We start from the raw sequence: 15,597 nt of genomic DNA, 5'->3' as shown, positions 1-15,597 counted from the left end.
GCCCTTCTCCATCAGTTTCTCAGTTTGGTCAGGAGGCCAGCTCTAGGAAGAGTCCTGGTTGTTTCAAACTTCTTCCATTAAGGGTATCAGAGACAACATGCATCTGTGAACCTTCAGTGCAGCAGAATTTTTTCTGAACTCTTCCCCAGATGCGTGGCTTATTGATGCAATGCTGTTTCTGAGCTCTACAGGCAGTTTTTTTTTTTTTACCTCAGGGCTTGGTTTTTGCTCTGATATGCATTTTCATCTGTTAGACCTTTTATTAAGATGTGTGTGCCTTTCCAAATCAAACCAATTCAATTGAAACTGCCACAGGTTAACTTCACTCAAAGTGTAGTAACATCTACAAGCAATATGAATGCTCTTGAGCTAAATTCCAACTGTCCCAGATGAGGGTATGAATAATTATGCAACGGAATCATTTAAGTATTTTATTTTTAAAAAATTTACAAAGATGTTAAAACCTTTTTTTTTGTTTGTTTTTTGCTTTGTCATTATGGTGTATGGAGTGTACATTGATGTGGAAAAAAATAATTTAAAGCAGTTTAACAAAAGGCAGCAACATAACAAAATGTGAAAAAAAAAAAATTAAGGGGCATGGATACTTTTTATAGGCACTGTATATACAGTGCAACACAAGACGTCAGCTATTCATTGTAATTTTTTATTGTCAAACTGTGAGAATCCAATATAACAGATGTATATTCAAGTTATATTTACATTTTAATTTGATATCTTAATTTGAACTAAACTCTAAAATCATCAGTTGAGATTAAACAAAATAAAAATAAAATAAAGCTGCCGAAATGTTGTTTTTAATAAAACAAATATCTACATAACAACACATAGTAACAAGGCAACTATTCATTGTACATTTTTTATTGTCAAACTGTGAGAATCCAATAGAACAGACACAATTTAAAACCATTGTTATATTTAAATTTTAATTTAACATAATTTTACTTCAATATAATCTCACTATGAAATATATATATATATATATATATATATATATATATATATATATATGTATATTATAAATATTTTTATACAGGTACATGCCACTTTATTCCTGCAGAATGGTTTTATGATCCAAATGGTCATTTAAAGCTGTTGAAAAACATATGTTATATTTACATTTTTATTTGATATCTTAACTCTAAAATCATCAGTTAGCCTACTTTCTAACTAAAAATAAAACCAGTCGGTGATCTCTTCCCTGTAGCTCAGTTGTGAGGTCATAGGCCAGCAGGGTCATCAGTTAGTAATGAGAGTGAGTTCAAACGCCTTAAACTCATCATGGCTACTGGTCTTGGCGAGTTTCTCCGCATTTTAAGAGGAGGCCTTGAGAAAGGTGAACAAAATTCACCTGCACGTGGAGATACTCAGGTTGAAGAATTTGTTCGTGCGAGAAGGTAGGCAGTCGAGTCGCGTTGGAGGTTTAAACAATATATAATGATAATGACACACTTCATATAGCTAGACTGAAAGTTTATTTTTCATTTGTCATAGGCGGAGAGATCATGACACCTCCATGGCGACGCCTTGCAGGTTGCAACGTGAACCGTGTAAAACTCGGCCTGTGTTTGAACTGTGCGCAAAGGGCAGCCATGGAAATTATATGGAGAGGTTAATCCACGTGCAAATATTTAAGTTTGCATAAGATGTATATTATTGCATATCGTACAGCAAAGCTGTACTGCATGTTATCTGTCTATCTTAGATTGCCTTCTGAGATCATCTTGAAGATCCTTTCCTTTCTGGATGCCTCCTCTCTGTTCAACATCAGCTTTGTCAACAAGCGGTTTCATGATCTGGCTAACAGCAAGTGAGTTCATGATATAAATATTTTGAATAAGGAATATTATATATTAACATGGACGTCCAGTGCTCTGTGGTCTGTGTTGTATGCTTCTGAGATTGAAAAGAAAGTGTGGAGACCCCAAGTAAGCATGATTAAAGAAGTCGTGAGCAGCACAATTGTGGAGGAGAAGCCTGCTGGATACTGGAAGAAGCTGCTGCTCAAGGAGATGGCTGGCTACAAGGACACCCTGTGGAAAACAGAGCTAAAACACAAGAACCCGCACACAGGCATGCCAACTCTGACGGAGCATGTTCTCAGGTAGAACATAAGTGCTTGCCGCTTTTCAACAGGGCAGAAAGATATTTTTTTCCAGTTATGCTCATTAGTTCTACACAAAAGCATTTTTCATTACTTGCGTAATGTGTATTTTATCTTACCGAGAACTGCAGTAGACCATATAAGCAATTGAGCCCTTTAGCAAAAACAAAAATCTATGAATGCATCAAAATATAAACCGAAGAGACATTTATTTAAAAAGAAAAAACAATGCATTTCAATCAAAGCATTTATGAAACAATTTCTATTATTTAAAATTGAGTAGTTAATAATTTTTTTCTGTCTGATACAGAAGATTTTTACATTTTTGTGTTTTATGTTTGTCCGATAACAAATATAAAGAACCAATTTGCTAAATATTTGTGATTTGTTTTATTTAAATATTTTTATTATAATATTAAATCATTATTTTATACTTGAAAGATATAAAAACATATTGTGAGATATTAAATATAATTTTATAAATAATTAAAAAATATATTTTTTTTTAATGCATACAGGTACGTGCTACTTTTTCATTTAATTAATTCCCTAAATTAATTTAATATGTCTTCTACAGCATAGCAAGATGTTGTTTTAGAATATGTCTTGCTATGCTATATTACTCTTGCTATGATATGCGAGACATTTTGTGACACAAGTAAATACACTTTGAACATAAATCAAATAGCAACACTTACAGGTTTTGCAAACTACGTGGGTGAATAAAAGTAAAAAAAAAAAAAAAAGATATTAGTGTAACCAACTATAAAAGTCTATCTATAAAATTTAAATGAAGAGTTAAACCAAAATGTAAAAATTTGCTCGCCCTCAGTCCATCCAAGATGTAGATGAGTTTTTCTTTATCAGAGCAGATTTTGAGAACTTTAGCATTACATCACTTGCTCACCAATGGATCTTCTGCAGTGAATGGGTGCCGTCAGAATGAGAGTCCAAACGGCTGATTAAAAACACACAACTCCAGTCCATCAGTTAATGTCTTTTGAAGTGAAAAGCTGCTTGTTTGTAAAAATCAAATACATCAGTGAGATTCATAATACTCCCACATCAAAATCCACCAACGTATTTGTTTAGAATTGTGCACAATCTATGCACATTCCTCTCCTGAGGATGAATACATTTTCAGAAAATATTCATTCATGGGTGAATTATCCCTTTAAAGCATCAGGGCCCGTATTCACAAAACATCTTAAGGCTAAAAGTGGCTCCTAACTTGCCGATTTAGGAGAAAATCTTTCAAATAGTGGGCGTGTCAGTCCTAAATTTAGGACTCCTAAATTTTTGCGCTAAGAGTATTTCACAAAGCATTTTATCACTAAAACTAGCTCCTAAATCTGAAACGTTAGGAGTAGTGAAGAGGACTCCTAAGTCACTAAGACCAACTCACAACTATCCAAAAATGGCTGCTGCCAGCAATCTGCCTCAGAATATAAACATTTTAGAAACATTTGATGATAATGAGCTTTTAAAAAGATATCGCCTTTAGGGTTTGGAGGTTATCCCAACTCCAAATTTTCCTTTGATTATACCCTTTTCATTAACCAGTTGGGCAAGAAGTTACAGCTGTTCTTGCATCCAGTTTGGTTTTCTATTACGTTTGCATGTCTTACTATCAGTCATAATTATTCTACTCCATTAATTAAAAGGTGGTTTATATGCATATCCGCTATGAGAAGCATACATGCAAGAGGCTGACATTTAGCTGAACATATACTTGTTTAATTAGTGACGCTTAGCCTGCATTTTAAAATCTTTATTTGTATGTGGCAATTAACATTATTTTTTAAACCTTTATTTGAATATGGCAACATATTGTGCTCTACAATATTTCTATGAATAAATCTCTGACAGAGACTATCAGCCAATCACTGTGTGCATAGTTAGTAAGCACACTGACGTCATCCATAGCAACGAGGTCAACCCCTCCCCCTTACTCTTAGCTTAAGACTTCTCTCTATTCCTTAGTAAAAGTTTGTCTCAGCAGCTCTGTGAATAGGTTTTAAGAGAAAACTCTTAGCTAAAAACTTTTACTGCTATTTAGGAGAACTCTTAGTGGTAAGATAAAATGTTTTGTGAATACGGGCCCTGGTTGCTTTCTGGCTGTCAAATGTTTTAGAACATGTCCATAGTGAAAGTGAGGAAATACACCTGTGCTTGCTGTGTTTTACAGGAGGTTACACATTCAGTGGGAGATCACACTCACAAATAGGCATGGACGGGAAAGTGTCTATAAGCAGACGCACACTTTCTTCGAAGATTCATCGGTTACAGTGTGCTGGAGCCAAAGTTTCTGGCCGTTCATGTTCACTCTTAATAGCCTGCAGCTTCATGGAATAATGTGTCCAGCTTCACCAGCTCCAGGAGACAAGTAAGAAACACATCTGAATAATCTGTAGCATAATACATACTCCTCTGACTAATGCCTCTCATTTTGCAGGCCAAGGTGGCGCTCTCTGATTCGCAAGACAGCTTTGCAAAGAACAGGACATTGGTCATTCTTTGGCGCTGACAGGCTTGTGAAGGTGCTGCAGTTTGATAAAGGGGTCATCATCGGACTCTGGCGGGTATATTGATATATTTAGCCAAGGTGTATTAGGGATGCACAATACAGTATTTCAGTACTATATTGATTATCGGTCTATATTGGATGTGTGTGTATATTAATACCTTACCTTTTAATGTTATGGTGCCTAAATTCACTTGCAGCATTTAAAATGATTTTTTTTTTTTAAATTTTATTTATTTAGAAAAGTGTAGAATTTTAATGTAATTTATTTCTTATCAGCCATAACATGGAAATAATAATCTAAATTACTTGCTTGGTGTATCCATAATATAAAACATTAAGATTTTTAAAAATATTAACTTTATATAGTTTTTGAAAACATTTAAAAAAACAAAACAGGATATATAATGTTCATCTGTGGTGTTTGTAGGGCAATTGGAGAATTGCCTTCATCATGATCAACCTGCACTTCCACAAACTGATTGAAAGAAGTCTTCTCGGTTCAAGATTTTGGTACAAAACACTTAATGGATATTTATTTCTTTGAAGTTGATCACTTGTCACACAGTCCCTTAACACAAAGTATGTTTGTTCACATCAATAGTCCCTACATACCTGCAGATGACAGTGCTGTGGACCCTGACTGTAGCCGCCATGGATACACTCTGCACATTGTGCTTCACAATCCAGTTCGGCGAATCATGTGTCAGCGTTTTTCCCCACTGTACACCCGCAGAGGTAAACCCATTTTTACATTTATTCCCCTCCGTAGTGATTTTCACCAAATTATGAGCAACTTTTTGATGTTTAAATTATACGATGTGAATAATATGAATGTTCTTTGGCTTCACAGTGATGTCACAAGGGGAATTTGTGCAGTTAATCGCCATTGATTTCGCTAATGTATCCGAACACGTGCCTGTGGCGAAGATCAGTCTTCCATGGCAAGCAGAGGGATTGCAGGGAGAAGTTGAGGTACCTATGATTCATTCCTGATTCTTATGCTCATTGGCCACTTTATTTAGACTTCATTTCTCCCTGGAAATGACTGGTTAGTCAGTGCTGGCATGCTATTCTTAGGAGACTGTCTATAAATAGATTGGTAGGTATCACGATGTGTGCGAATGGGGAACATAAACAAGGCCAAATACTAAAAGTCTGTAGTTAAGTGCACTTTATGTGCAGCTTTGAGTTGATAACTGGATTTACAACCTGAGAATGTAGCAATGCTGACACACTGTTTCTTGTGTATTTTAGTTAGATATGCATGTCCTTAACTTGCTTCCATTATCAAGGAATGATAAAACAGCAATGTTTACTTGCTCCACATCTCCAGCGTTGCTGCATGATGACTCTGACGGTGCTGGATGAAGCTCAGCGTCCCTTCTGGTGTGTGAGTTCTACTGTAAAAATGTACAGAAGACAAAGAGTGCTGGACTTGGAGCATGTAGGTGAGCAGTTCATCGTCCTTTACGAGGATGCCGAGGGGAAGGTCAAAATGACCTTTGTGTTGATGGAGGAGTTTCAGCACTACCTTTTGGTGCAGTTAGTTACTATGTTCCCAGCAGCCAAAGTGAAAAGGCACTTTAGGGGAGAATGTTGAAACTGTTGCAATCCCTAGCTGGTTAATGTTTAGAAAAGTTGAAATGATTCTGGCAGTGCTTTGAGTTGTATGTATTCGAAGATGTATTCTTGTTCATGTAAATTTGCTTTTTGGCAGTTTGTTAACGTAGATGTCTGAAATGTTTTGTCGAGTTTCAGAGGCATTGAGGTTTTGCTTTTTTTATGTTTTGTTTTTCTGGAAATGCCAAAGCACTAGGCCTATTTTTTTTTTTTATTTCAGTACTAATTTAAATTTGGTAAATGTTGTTAAAGTTTATTTTTGGCATTATGTTTCTCATATTTAGTCAAAGAATTTTCAAAAGGAGAATAAATAACACAGTGGTTTGAACATCCTGTGTATTGTGTAACTGAACTCACATTGTAAACCCAAATGATGAAATTATATTAATGATTTATTTCTCAGTAATGTTTTTATAAAGGTCATTCAAGTGCTGGAGTGATGCTTGTTGAAACTTTAAAAAGGACATTGAGAAACACGTTCAAAACAGCTGGTTTTGGTTCAATGGGAGGCATAATGTACAATTTCTAATCAGCTGAAATTCTTCCTCATTATACCAACCATTATGAGACATCCTATATAATAACTCTTCCTTTACATTAGTGTGTAATTTTTGCACTACAAGCATCACCATATGAAACTGCAAAAAATATACAGGTCAACAGTAGCCTTCAGGCTTTGGACTTTCGACACTGCTTTAAAGCGTCTTCCAGAGCTGCGAGAGCCATTGCAGCATTGGCCTTGTTGCAGTTGTATCCCATGAGCCCAATCCGCAATACCTAGAAAACAGTTGAGTGGATGATTATTCAGTCATGTAGTTGAATGCATCATTTTTTTGTTGACAATCTTTTACTCACCATGCCAACAGAGGGCCCTAGACCTCCTGTAAACTCGATTTGGTGATGCTTCATGATATAAGCCAGCAATTCTTTCCAGTTATACCCTTCAGGGATGGCAATGGTGGTGACGGAGGGTAATCTTAGATCCTTCGGGAATGGATATGTATTTGAATTGCTTTCTCTTTTAGGTTATATTATTGTTCTGAGAATTAATAGTGAAGTCACCAACAGTTACCTTGTCCTTGATAAACAGCTTTAAGCCCAGGTCTTCCAAGCCCTTCCAGAAGTACTCTGCAACTTCTGTGTGATGCCTCCATGAGTTCTCAAGACCCTTGAGCAGACATTTTAGAATTATTAGATATCAGTCATAAAAAAACAACAACAAAACTCAAGTATAGTAATTGCCTAATAGCAGACATACTGTGTATACATTTGAAACGGATACACTATCATTCAAAAGTTTGTGGTTTGTGGTGAAAATTCAGCTTTGCCATCACTGGAATAAATTACATTTAACATCTTGTTGCAACATTTTACAAAAATCAAGATTGAATATATGTGGTCAAAATCCCATGTTATAAAAGATGAAGTGTCATGCAGTCTATTTAACCTAATATTGGCTGATTAGATGGCAATGCTGACCTAAAATGCAAAATTTTTGCCCCCTCTCTCTTCACTGTTCCCACATCTCTGACCTCAAATACATAAAATATATACCCTTTTTAAACATAGCTTTTGAAGTAAAGAGTAAAGAAAATACTATGCAAAACTTATTGAAACAACCGGTTCTTTATTTACCCTTGTAAGACCTTGAAAGGTGACATTTTGATCTCAAAAAAGTGAGAGGTCACTAACGGGTGAGGAGTTTGCATCTATGAATATTTCACTATCACTGTTTTACTGTATTTTTAATCGAACAAATGTAGCCTTGGTGAGCATACGATGAAAAATACAAAACTTTTGAATGGCAGTGTATGTGACATCACAGATTTGTAAATCTAGACACCCGGCCTGTTATAGTTAAAAAAATAAATAAAAACACATGGTTGAGAAAACAAGCAGTAGGTCCTATAATTGTAGACTTCAGGATCAAAAAGTTAACCATCAAAGAGTGAATTATAATGACGCGCAAGGTGTTAAATGTTTGCTTTGAGTAAAACATTTACACATCTAGGCCCTACCGTTTCAGCCAGGATGGCAAGACTTTCCCTCAGAGCAAAAAAACCAGAGACAGGTCCTGTGTGATGGTATCTGAAACATAGATTAGTGTTAACTTTAGACAATCCTTAACTTAATCCTCTACAACAGGCGTGCAAACTCAGTTCATAGAGGGCCACAGCCCTGCAGTTTAGCTTCTACCCTAATTAAATGCATCTGATCCAGGTAATCAAGTCCTTCAGGTTTATTTGAAAACTACAGTATGGTAAGTGTGTTGGAGCAGGGTTGGAACTATATTCTCCAGGACTGTGGCCCTGCAGAAATTGAGTTTTGCAAACATGCTCTACTAGGTCTCACAAGAGCAACAGTTTGCATTTACAGTACTTACATTCTTTCTGGCTTGCCGTCATTGCCCCAGTAATTGGATAAGTGGGTCATATCAAGGAGGTAGGATACTGGCTTTGTTTTCCTGTTAAACATCTTGTGGCTATATCAAATTTGAGAAGAAATTGATAAGGTTAGTGGATTTCCCTAACTGCTTGAATGATTCAATGTATGCAAGCACATACTCGTATTTATTCACAAATATTTCTTCTCACCATGCTCTTTCACTGAATGAAACTGGTGCTGTGCCGGGTGGAGCATTCAAGGCTTTTTGGGAACCAGTATAGAGAATATCAATATCTATGAAGGAAAAAGGTTTGAGCAGTTGAATTCAATCCACACGCTTTTGCACAGAGATTTAGAATATGGACTTGTTAAATAACATTGTGGTTTTATGCTCATAAAACTTCATATATATGTAATTTTATATTTAAATAACTTCATATTTTGATCCACTCACTTTGTTGGTCCATTAAAAGCGGTGCAGCTCCCAGTGACGCCACTGAATCCACTAAGAGCATACAGTTGTATCTGTATAAACAAAACCATGCAAGAGAGGTATATGAAGTTAAGGATAGCTCGAAAAGAGGATTTGGGGGAGCAGTAGACAATACAGATATTTAACTTTAAAATTCTGAGAGCACAGGTTTTTTCCAGTGTTGTATATGTGTAAAATACTATAGTAATGAAAAACATGTAATGTAAAATACAAGTAATACTGTGTACTTGTATAAATTAACCTTTTATTTTACCATTACATTCTTAAAATGTTTCTATTTGATGTATTTATTTATTTTTAACAAATAATCAATTGTCAGAACTAAGTGTATCTGTACAGTGTGCGCCAATCAGAAATTCTTGCAAAAAAAAGCACTAAAGTAACTTGTGCAACAGTGATCGTAGAATATTCTTACTTGTGACAAATATCACCAATGCCGTCCATTGGGTGCACCAGACCAGCTGATGACTCTCCGTGTGTGAGAAAGAAGAGAACTGGCTTATGTTTAGCCAGAGCCTGTAGAATGTAAAATGTTGGTTTGCTTTACTAGTCATACCAACTTACAGTGGCATATGGAATTGAAATGTGTATATCACTAATAGTATAGTTTCATGTAGTTTCACCCGTTCAATTTCTGCATTTGTAAAATGTTCTCCAGGTGTTTTAACCAAGGTGTGAACTTTTGCACCTGGGAAAACAGAAAGATGGTAAAGAGTAAGCATGCTCTCATACTCTCTACAAATAAGGGTGAATTTCTAGAGAACGCCAGTGGGCTGGCATTATTTTTATTATTAGTTTCATACCCATCCGCTCAGCAATTTCTGCAACTCGTTCTCCCCAGATTCCATTGATGGCAACGAGAACGCTTTCTCCAGGCTCCACAATGTTGAAGACTGCACACTCCATCGCTGTGTGTCCAGAGCCACTCATGGCCAGTGTCATGTTGTTACTGGTCTGAAAAGCGTACTGGATTCCCTTCTTGATATCATTCATAATCTATGGCAAAATATGTGCAGTGACTTTTCCAAACATCCACAAATGCAGTTCTGATGCCAAAATGACGCTGTCAATATATTATGCTTTTTGGCCTAGATCTATTAATCAATTATTCCAACATTTGAATATAAAAAGATTAATTAATTTTTTTTTTTCAAAAATAAATAAAAAATGAAGCTATTTGGAGATTCTGCTGCTGTTAAAAAATGTCATGAGCAGTTTGACATGATTAGATTAATTTCTTAAAATATAAGCAGTGAAGCTTTATTTTGAGATCTTATAGCATAAAATGTAAAGTATTTAAATTATTTCTAAAATATTGTTGAATACTTAAACTTTAGTAAATATAGTTTTTTATAGAAAGGCACGTTTTGAATATAAATATTTAAAGAATAGCCTACATAGGCCTAAGCGTTTAAAGATTATGTTTTTGAGAAGAAAAAAAAAGTTTAAGTTTTGTAGCCTAACTTTTTGTTTGGCTAAACTACAGATCTTTAATTGTATTTTGATCATTAAATTATTGTTATGAACGCTATTTTAATGAAACCAACAAGAATACAAATATTAGATTTTTAACAACATGCTACGTGTGTTTTAAGCTAGATTTTCTTAGAAAACGTTATTTGCCTTCGATCCATATTAAAGTTGTAAAATGCATTTGTGCGTAAAAATGTAGCGTGAGATTTACCCCGAACATTTCCGAGTGCATGTGACCTATTATTGGTCTCCCTCCTGCTGCTAAAACGCGAGGCGGCACATTGGAGGGTCCTGGTCCAAACAGGTACCGGAATGGAGCCTCGAGCGGCCGGAGCATGCACGCTGGTGGCGGGATGGTGACAGAGGACATCCCGCGTTGGACGCCGTGTTTGGTGGACCGCGCGCTTTCCAAAGGCACCTGCTGCGTCAAGCGCGCGCACCTGGATAGGACGCTCCTCGGCATCATGTTTTCTCTCACTGCTGTTCGTTAGAACGACAAAACTTTGCCTTTGTCCAACATTTTAAACGAACGGGTCTTTGACCCCTGGACCACAGAGCAACATGCGTCATGCTTTTGGCACAAAATGCCCCCGCCCTTCATCTTCCAAACAAGGTATAACGGTCCAGAGATGATTATGAGAGATGTTATGAACGGGATAACAAAATAGAAAAGGGTGGTAGCCAAAAGATAGAGAGGGTGTCCTGTATTATTATGTAAGTCTGTATGTTTTTGTTTTCTCGTCCTTTCATCTTTAGATCAATATTTTAATCCATAGTCACAAAAAAACTTACACAGAACACACGTGTTTATCTGAACTTTTTCACAGAGTTGAATTGCCCTGTGCCTTTGATTAGTCAAGGGATTTAAATCGAGTATTTTATATTTTTAATATCCATATTTACCAATATTTTTAGATTAGGAGATACTGTAAATGAGTTTCATAGCCTACTGTTTAAGTTATCTTAAAAACCCTAGTAATGTCTGTCCCTCTTCAGGTAAAAAGAAAAATCTAGAAACACAAAAGGACTGCATTTGAAAAAAAACAATCAAACAAACGAGTAAATAAATAATCAGACAAATAAACAGACAAGAAGTGAGTTTTGTTTACATCTTGGTGAGGTGTTCTATTGATTCATTCATTCCCCACTTGTTTACCAGCTCAGAGAAGGAGTGTACCTTTTTCAATACGGTTGATTGGCTGATGTGAAGAAACAAAAATGCACACACACACACACACACACACACACACACTCTCTCTCTCTCTCTCTCTCTTTCTCTCTCTCTAAGATCAATTCACATTTCATTTGTCCCTTGCATGGTCAGTGCAGCATATGGTATTAAATGTGAGCATGTTAGTGTAGGCATGACTATTGCACACATTATTTTTTTAATTCTTATATTTCAGTTTACAATCTTTAACCTGTTAAGCAATTTTTTTATTTTAAGGTGTTTATAAACAGCTAAATTAAAACTTATTTTTATACTGCTTAAGAAGTAGTTTATAATATCTAGGTAATATCTAATACATAATGGCAAACAGGAAGTTGTTCATATTATTTGCATTTGAATCATTAATTTCTAAGAAAGTCTGTATCTGGTAGTAAGTTTGTACTTTTGTGTGATCTGTTTGAAGGAAAATGCACCTAAAATTGAAATACATTGAATTCAGGCCATCCAAGATGTAGATGAGTTTGTTTCTTTATCAGAGTGGATTTGGAGAACTTGAGCTTTTGCTTGCTCACTAATGGATCATCTGCAGTGAATGGGTGCCGTCAGAATGAGAGTCAATACGGCTGATAAAAACATCACAATAATCCACACCACTCCAGTCCATCAACTAATGTCTTGTGAAGCAAAAAGCTACGTGTTCGTAAGAACAGTCATTAAGGATTTTTAACTCTAAACCAGGGGTGTCAAAAGTTTTGTTCCAACCCTGCTCCAACACACAAACCATGTATTTTTCAAATAAACCTGAAGGACTTGATTAGCTAGTTTAGGTGTGTTTAATAGGGTTGATTCTAAACTCTGCAGGGCTCCGGCCCTCCAGGAACTGAGTTTGACATACCTGCTCTAAACTGTCACTTCTGTCCTCTATCCATAATAACACTTTCTCCAGTAAAAAAAAAAAAAAGTCCACCAACCAACATATTTGTTTAGAACTGTTCTGGACTGTCTTGGCTTATAAACGGTGCTTGATCTGTGCATATTTCTCTCCTGATTCAGACAAGAACAACTTTTTCACTAGAGAAAGAAATATTATCGGATAGAGGACTCGTATTTTAGCTGGAAACAAGGGTTAAATTACGTATTGATGATGGATTTGTTTCTTACAAACACACAGACTTTCACTTCACAAGTCATTAACTGATGGACTGGAGTTGAGTGGTTTACTTGTGGATTATTGTGATGTTTTTATAATGCTGTTCTGATGGCACCCATTCGCTGCAGAGGATCAAGTGATGTAATGCTAAATTTTCCCAATTTATTCCCATGAAGAACCAAACTCATCTAAATTTTGGATGGCCTGAGGGAGACTACATTTCAGTCTTGAAAAAAAAAATCATTCTTGGATAAACTATTCCTTTTTTAATATTCAGCTATGTTAATTAATCTTACCGTATTTACATAACTAACAAAGCCTTGAACATGAATAGATTGTACTGTTCCCATTCAGTACATAAATGCTTACTCTGTACAAAAGTACCTGATCAGAACATAGTGATTCTCTAAAAACACACTAGTTGTGTCATAGGAAGCAGATGCTGATGTCAGAGCAGGGACTTTGACCAGAGCACTGGTCACCATCACTTATCCTGCAGTAAATAATTAGTCTGCACAGTAAATAAGTGGAAACGCAATGTTTACCTATGTGTGCCCTTTGCACTGTGGTGGGGCTCAAACACCCACTTCACAGGCCAGAGTAAGAGACAGAAGCGGCTCAACTCTTGCCATGCTTTTGTGAAAGACGGGACATGTACCCTGATGTAATGCCAATGGAGCAATGGAGATGTTCAGGCAAACATAGATGACCTTGACCCTATTAAACTACAATTCAAAAACTAATTCAAAAAAGTGTGTTTGTCAGGTACCATTTAAATTGATGTCCTTGTGTAATGTAGTGAGCAGAATGTCAGCTGCCCAGTAGATGGGGCTGTTCTGGTAAATCCATTTTAGTCCATTGAAGTTATAACATTTTTAATTTGACTTTAGAACAATATAAATTTATCTTCAAAAGAAATTTAAGAATATTGTCTTTTTCTTGCTTATTATGGAAGCCTGGTTATGCATCAGAGTGAAAAAAGGTAATTGTGTTTTTATATCATATTTTAAACCATGTCAAAAAACTGTATTTACCTTTTTAATTTTTGCTTTTAAATTTTAATAAGGTTCCATAAATAATGCAACTGTGATTCTTTTTTTCTTTATTATTATTATTAGTCTACTAAAGTTCTGTTTTGTCACCCAATAAGCAGGATATACCATAAAGGACCTTAATGGACCCTCCTTGTCATACAACCTGTTTCAGCCTTCCCTGTTGTCCCCGCTTGACACTGTTCCTAGTACAGTCAATATTCCTTTGAACAGATATCAGTGAAATTGACATGGATGTACAAAAATATTGTTCATGTACTGTTTAAAAGTCTGGGGTTGGTAAATGATTAATGATTTTGAAAATTAGTCACCAAGGCTGCATTTATTTGATCAAAAACACAGTAAAAAATCAATAATGTGAAAATTACTAAAATTTATCCTTTTCTATATTAATTTATATTAAAATGACTTCCGTCCTTTCGCACTCACCTCCGTCATTGCCAAGTGCTTTGAGAGGCTGGTTGTATCCCATCTAAAATCCTGTCTCCCTGCGACATTAGACCCGTACAAGTTTGTCTATCGCCGCAGTAGGTCAACAGAGGATGCCATCTCTATGGCACTTCACTCTGCCCTCACCCACCTGGACAGTCAAAATACACATGTGAGAATGCTGTTCATTGATTTCAGTTCTGCATTTAACACTGTAATCCCCTCCAAACTGATCTCCAAGCTCAGCCAGCTTGGAATCAGCACATCCCTCTGCAACTGGACTCTAGATTTTCTGACTAACAGACACTAGTCTGTTAAGTTAGATAACCTCTCCTCCTCCATCATCACCCTGAACATAGGCGTGCCACAGGGCTGCGTGCTGAGCCCTCTTCTGTACTCCTTATTCACCCATGACTGCGTTCCTGTTTATGGCTCCAACACCATAATCAGATTCGCAGATGACACCACGGTAGTAGGTCTGATCAAAGATGATGATGAGTAGTCAGCCTACAGGGATGAGGTACAGCACCTGGCTGTGTGGTGTGCCGCCAACAATCTGGAACTAAACACCCAGAAGACAAAGGAGATTATTGTGGACTTCAGGTGGACTAGGAGTCATGCACAAACCCCCATCTACATCAATGGAGCTGTAGTGGAGCGTGTGTCGAGTTTCAAGATCCTTGGCATCCACATCTGTGATGACCTCACCTGGTTCCTAAACACCTCCACCCTGGTCAAAAAGGCGCAGCAGTGCTTTTACTTCATACGGAGCCTGAAGAAAGTTCACCTGAGTCCCAGGATCCTTGTGGACTTCTAATTGAGAGCATACTCACAAACTGCATCTCAGTGTGGTACAGCAATTGCTCCGCATCAGACTCCAGCGGGTGGTGAAAACTGCTCAACAGATCACCGGCACCCAGTTAACTACCATTGAGAACATTTATCACAAGCGCTGCCTGGGCAGGGCAAGGAACATCATCAAGGATGCTCCTTCCATCCAGCAGGCGTTACTGAAGCCTACGCTCTTGCACTAGTAGGCTCAGGAAGCGCTCCTTCCCCGAGGCTGTGACCCTTAAACTCCACACCACCGATCTAACTTGCACCTGCTCTCTTACTGCATTGGTCACAGTACTTTACAAACATGTATTTGCACTATTCATATTTTGCGCAGACTG

At 36.7% G+C, this 15,597-nt stretch overlaps 2 protein-coding genes across 3 annotated transcripts; one reads left to right on the top strand and one right to left on the bottom strand.

The window, feature by feature from the left end:
- Window positions 1-1,218: 1,218 nt before the first annotated feature.
- On the top strand, window positions 1,219-6,597 carry zgc:161973 (uncharacterized protein LOC556635 homolog). 2 transcript variants are annotated; one of them, XM_058764241.1, is made up of 10 exons: window positions 1,219-1,415; window positions 1,513-1,629; window positions 1,724-1,828; window positions 1,889-2,122; window positions 4,311-4,508; window positions 4,578-4,662; window positions 5,077-5,159; window positions 5,251-5,384; window positions 5,500-5,621; window positions 5,983-6,597. In XM_058764241.1, the coding sequence occupies exons 1-10, from the start codon at window positions 1,300-1,302 to the stop codon at window positions 6,247-6,249; spliced, it is 1,461 nt and encodes a 486-aa protein (XP_058620224.1). In that variant the 5' UTR covers window positions 1,219-1,299; the 3' UTR covers window positions 6,250-6,597. The 2 variants fall into 2 exon arrangements, with proteins under 2 accessions (XP_058620224.1, XP_058620216.1); XM_058764233.1 differs by having other exon boundaries at window positions 1,221-1,415; window positions 4,578-4,704.
- Window positions 6,598-6,643: 46 nt separating this feature from the next.
- agxtb (alanine--glyoxylate and serine--pyruvate aminotransferase b) lies at window positions 6,644-11,134 on the bottom strand. Its single transcript, XM_058764253.1, has 11 exons — window positions 10,832-11,134; window positions 9,951-10,143; window positions 9,771-9,835; window positions 9,563-9,663; window positions 9,109-9,179; window positions 8,864-8,948; window positions 8,653-8,751; window positions 8,288-8,357; window positions 7,342-7,437; window positions 7,125-7,253; window positions 6,644-7,046 (listed from the first exon to the last, which is right to left on the bottom strand). Exons 1-11 carry the CDS (start codon window positions 11,084-11,086, stop codon window positions 6,939-6,941), a joined length of 1,272 nt encoding a protein of 423 aa, XP_058620236.1. The 5' UTR covers window positions 11,087-11,134; the 3' UTR covers window positions 6,644-6,938.
- Between the last annotated feature and the right edge of the window lie 4,463 nt (window positions 11,135-15,597).

This window comes from Onychostoma macrolepis, chromosome 02, assembly GCF_012432095.1.
Source record: "Onychostoma macrolepis isolate SWU-2019 chromosome 02, ASM1243209v1, whole genome shotgun sequence".
In the NCBI taxonomy this organism is placed as follows: domain Eukaryota; kingdom Metazoa; phylum Chordata; class Actinopteri; order Cypriniformes; family Cyprinidae; genus Onychostoma; species Onychostoma macrolepis.
Note: the sequence above shows the minus strand (reverse complement) of the source record. Positions and strands in the feature narration are given on the sequence as shown.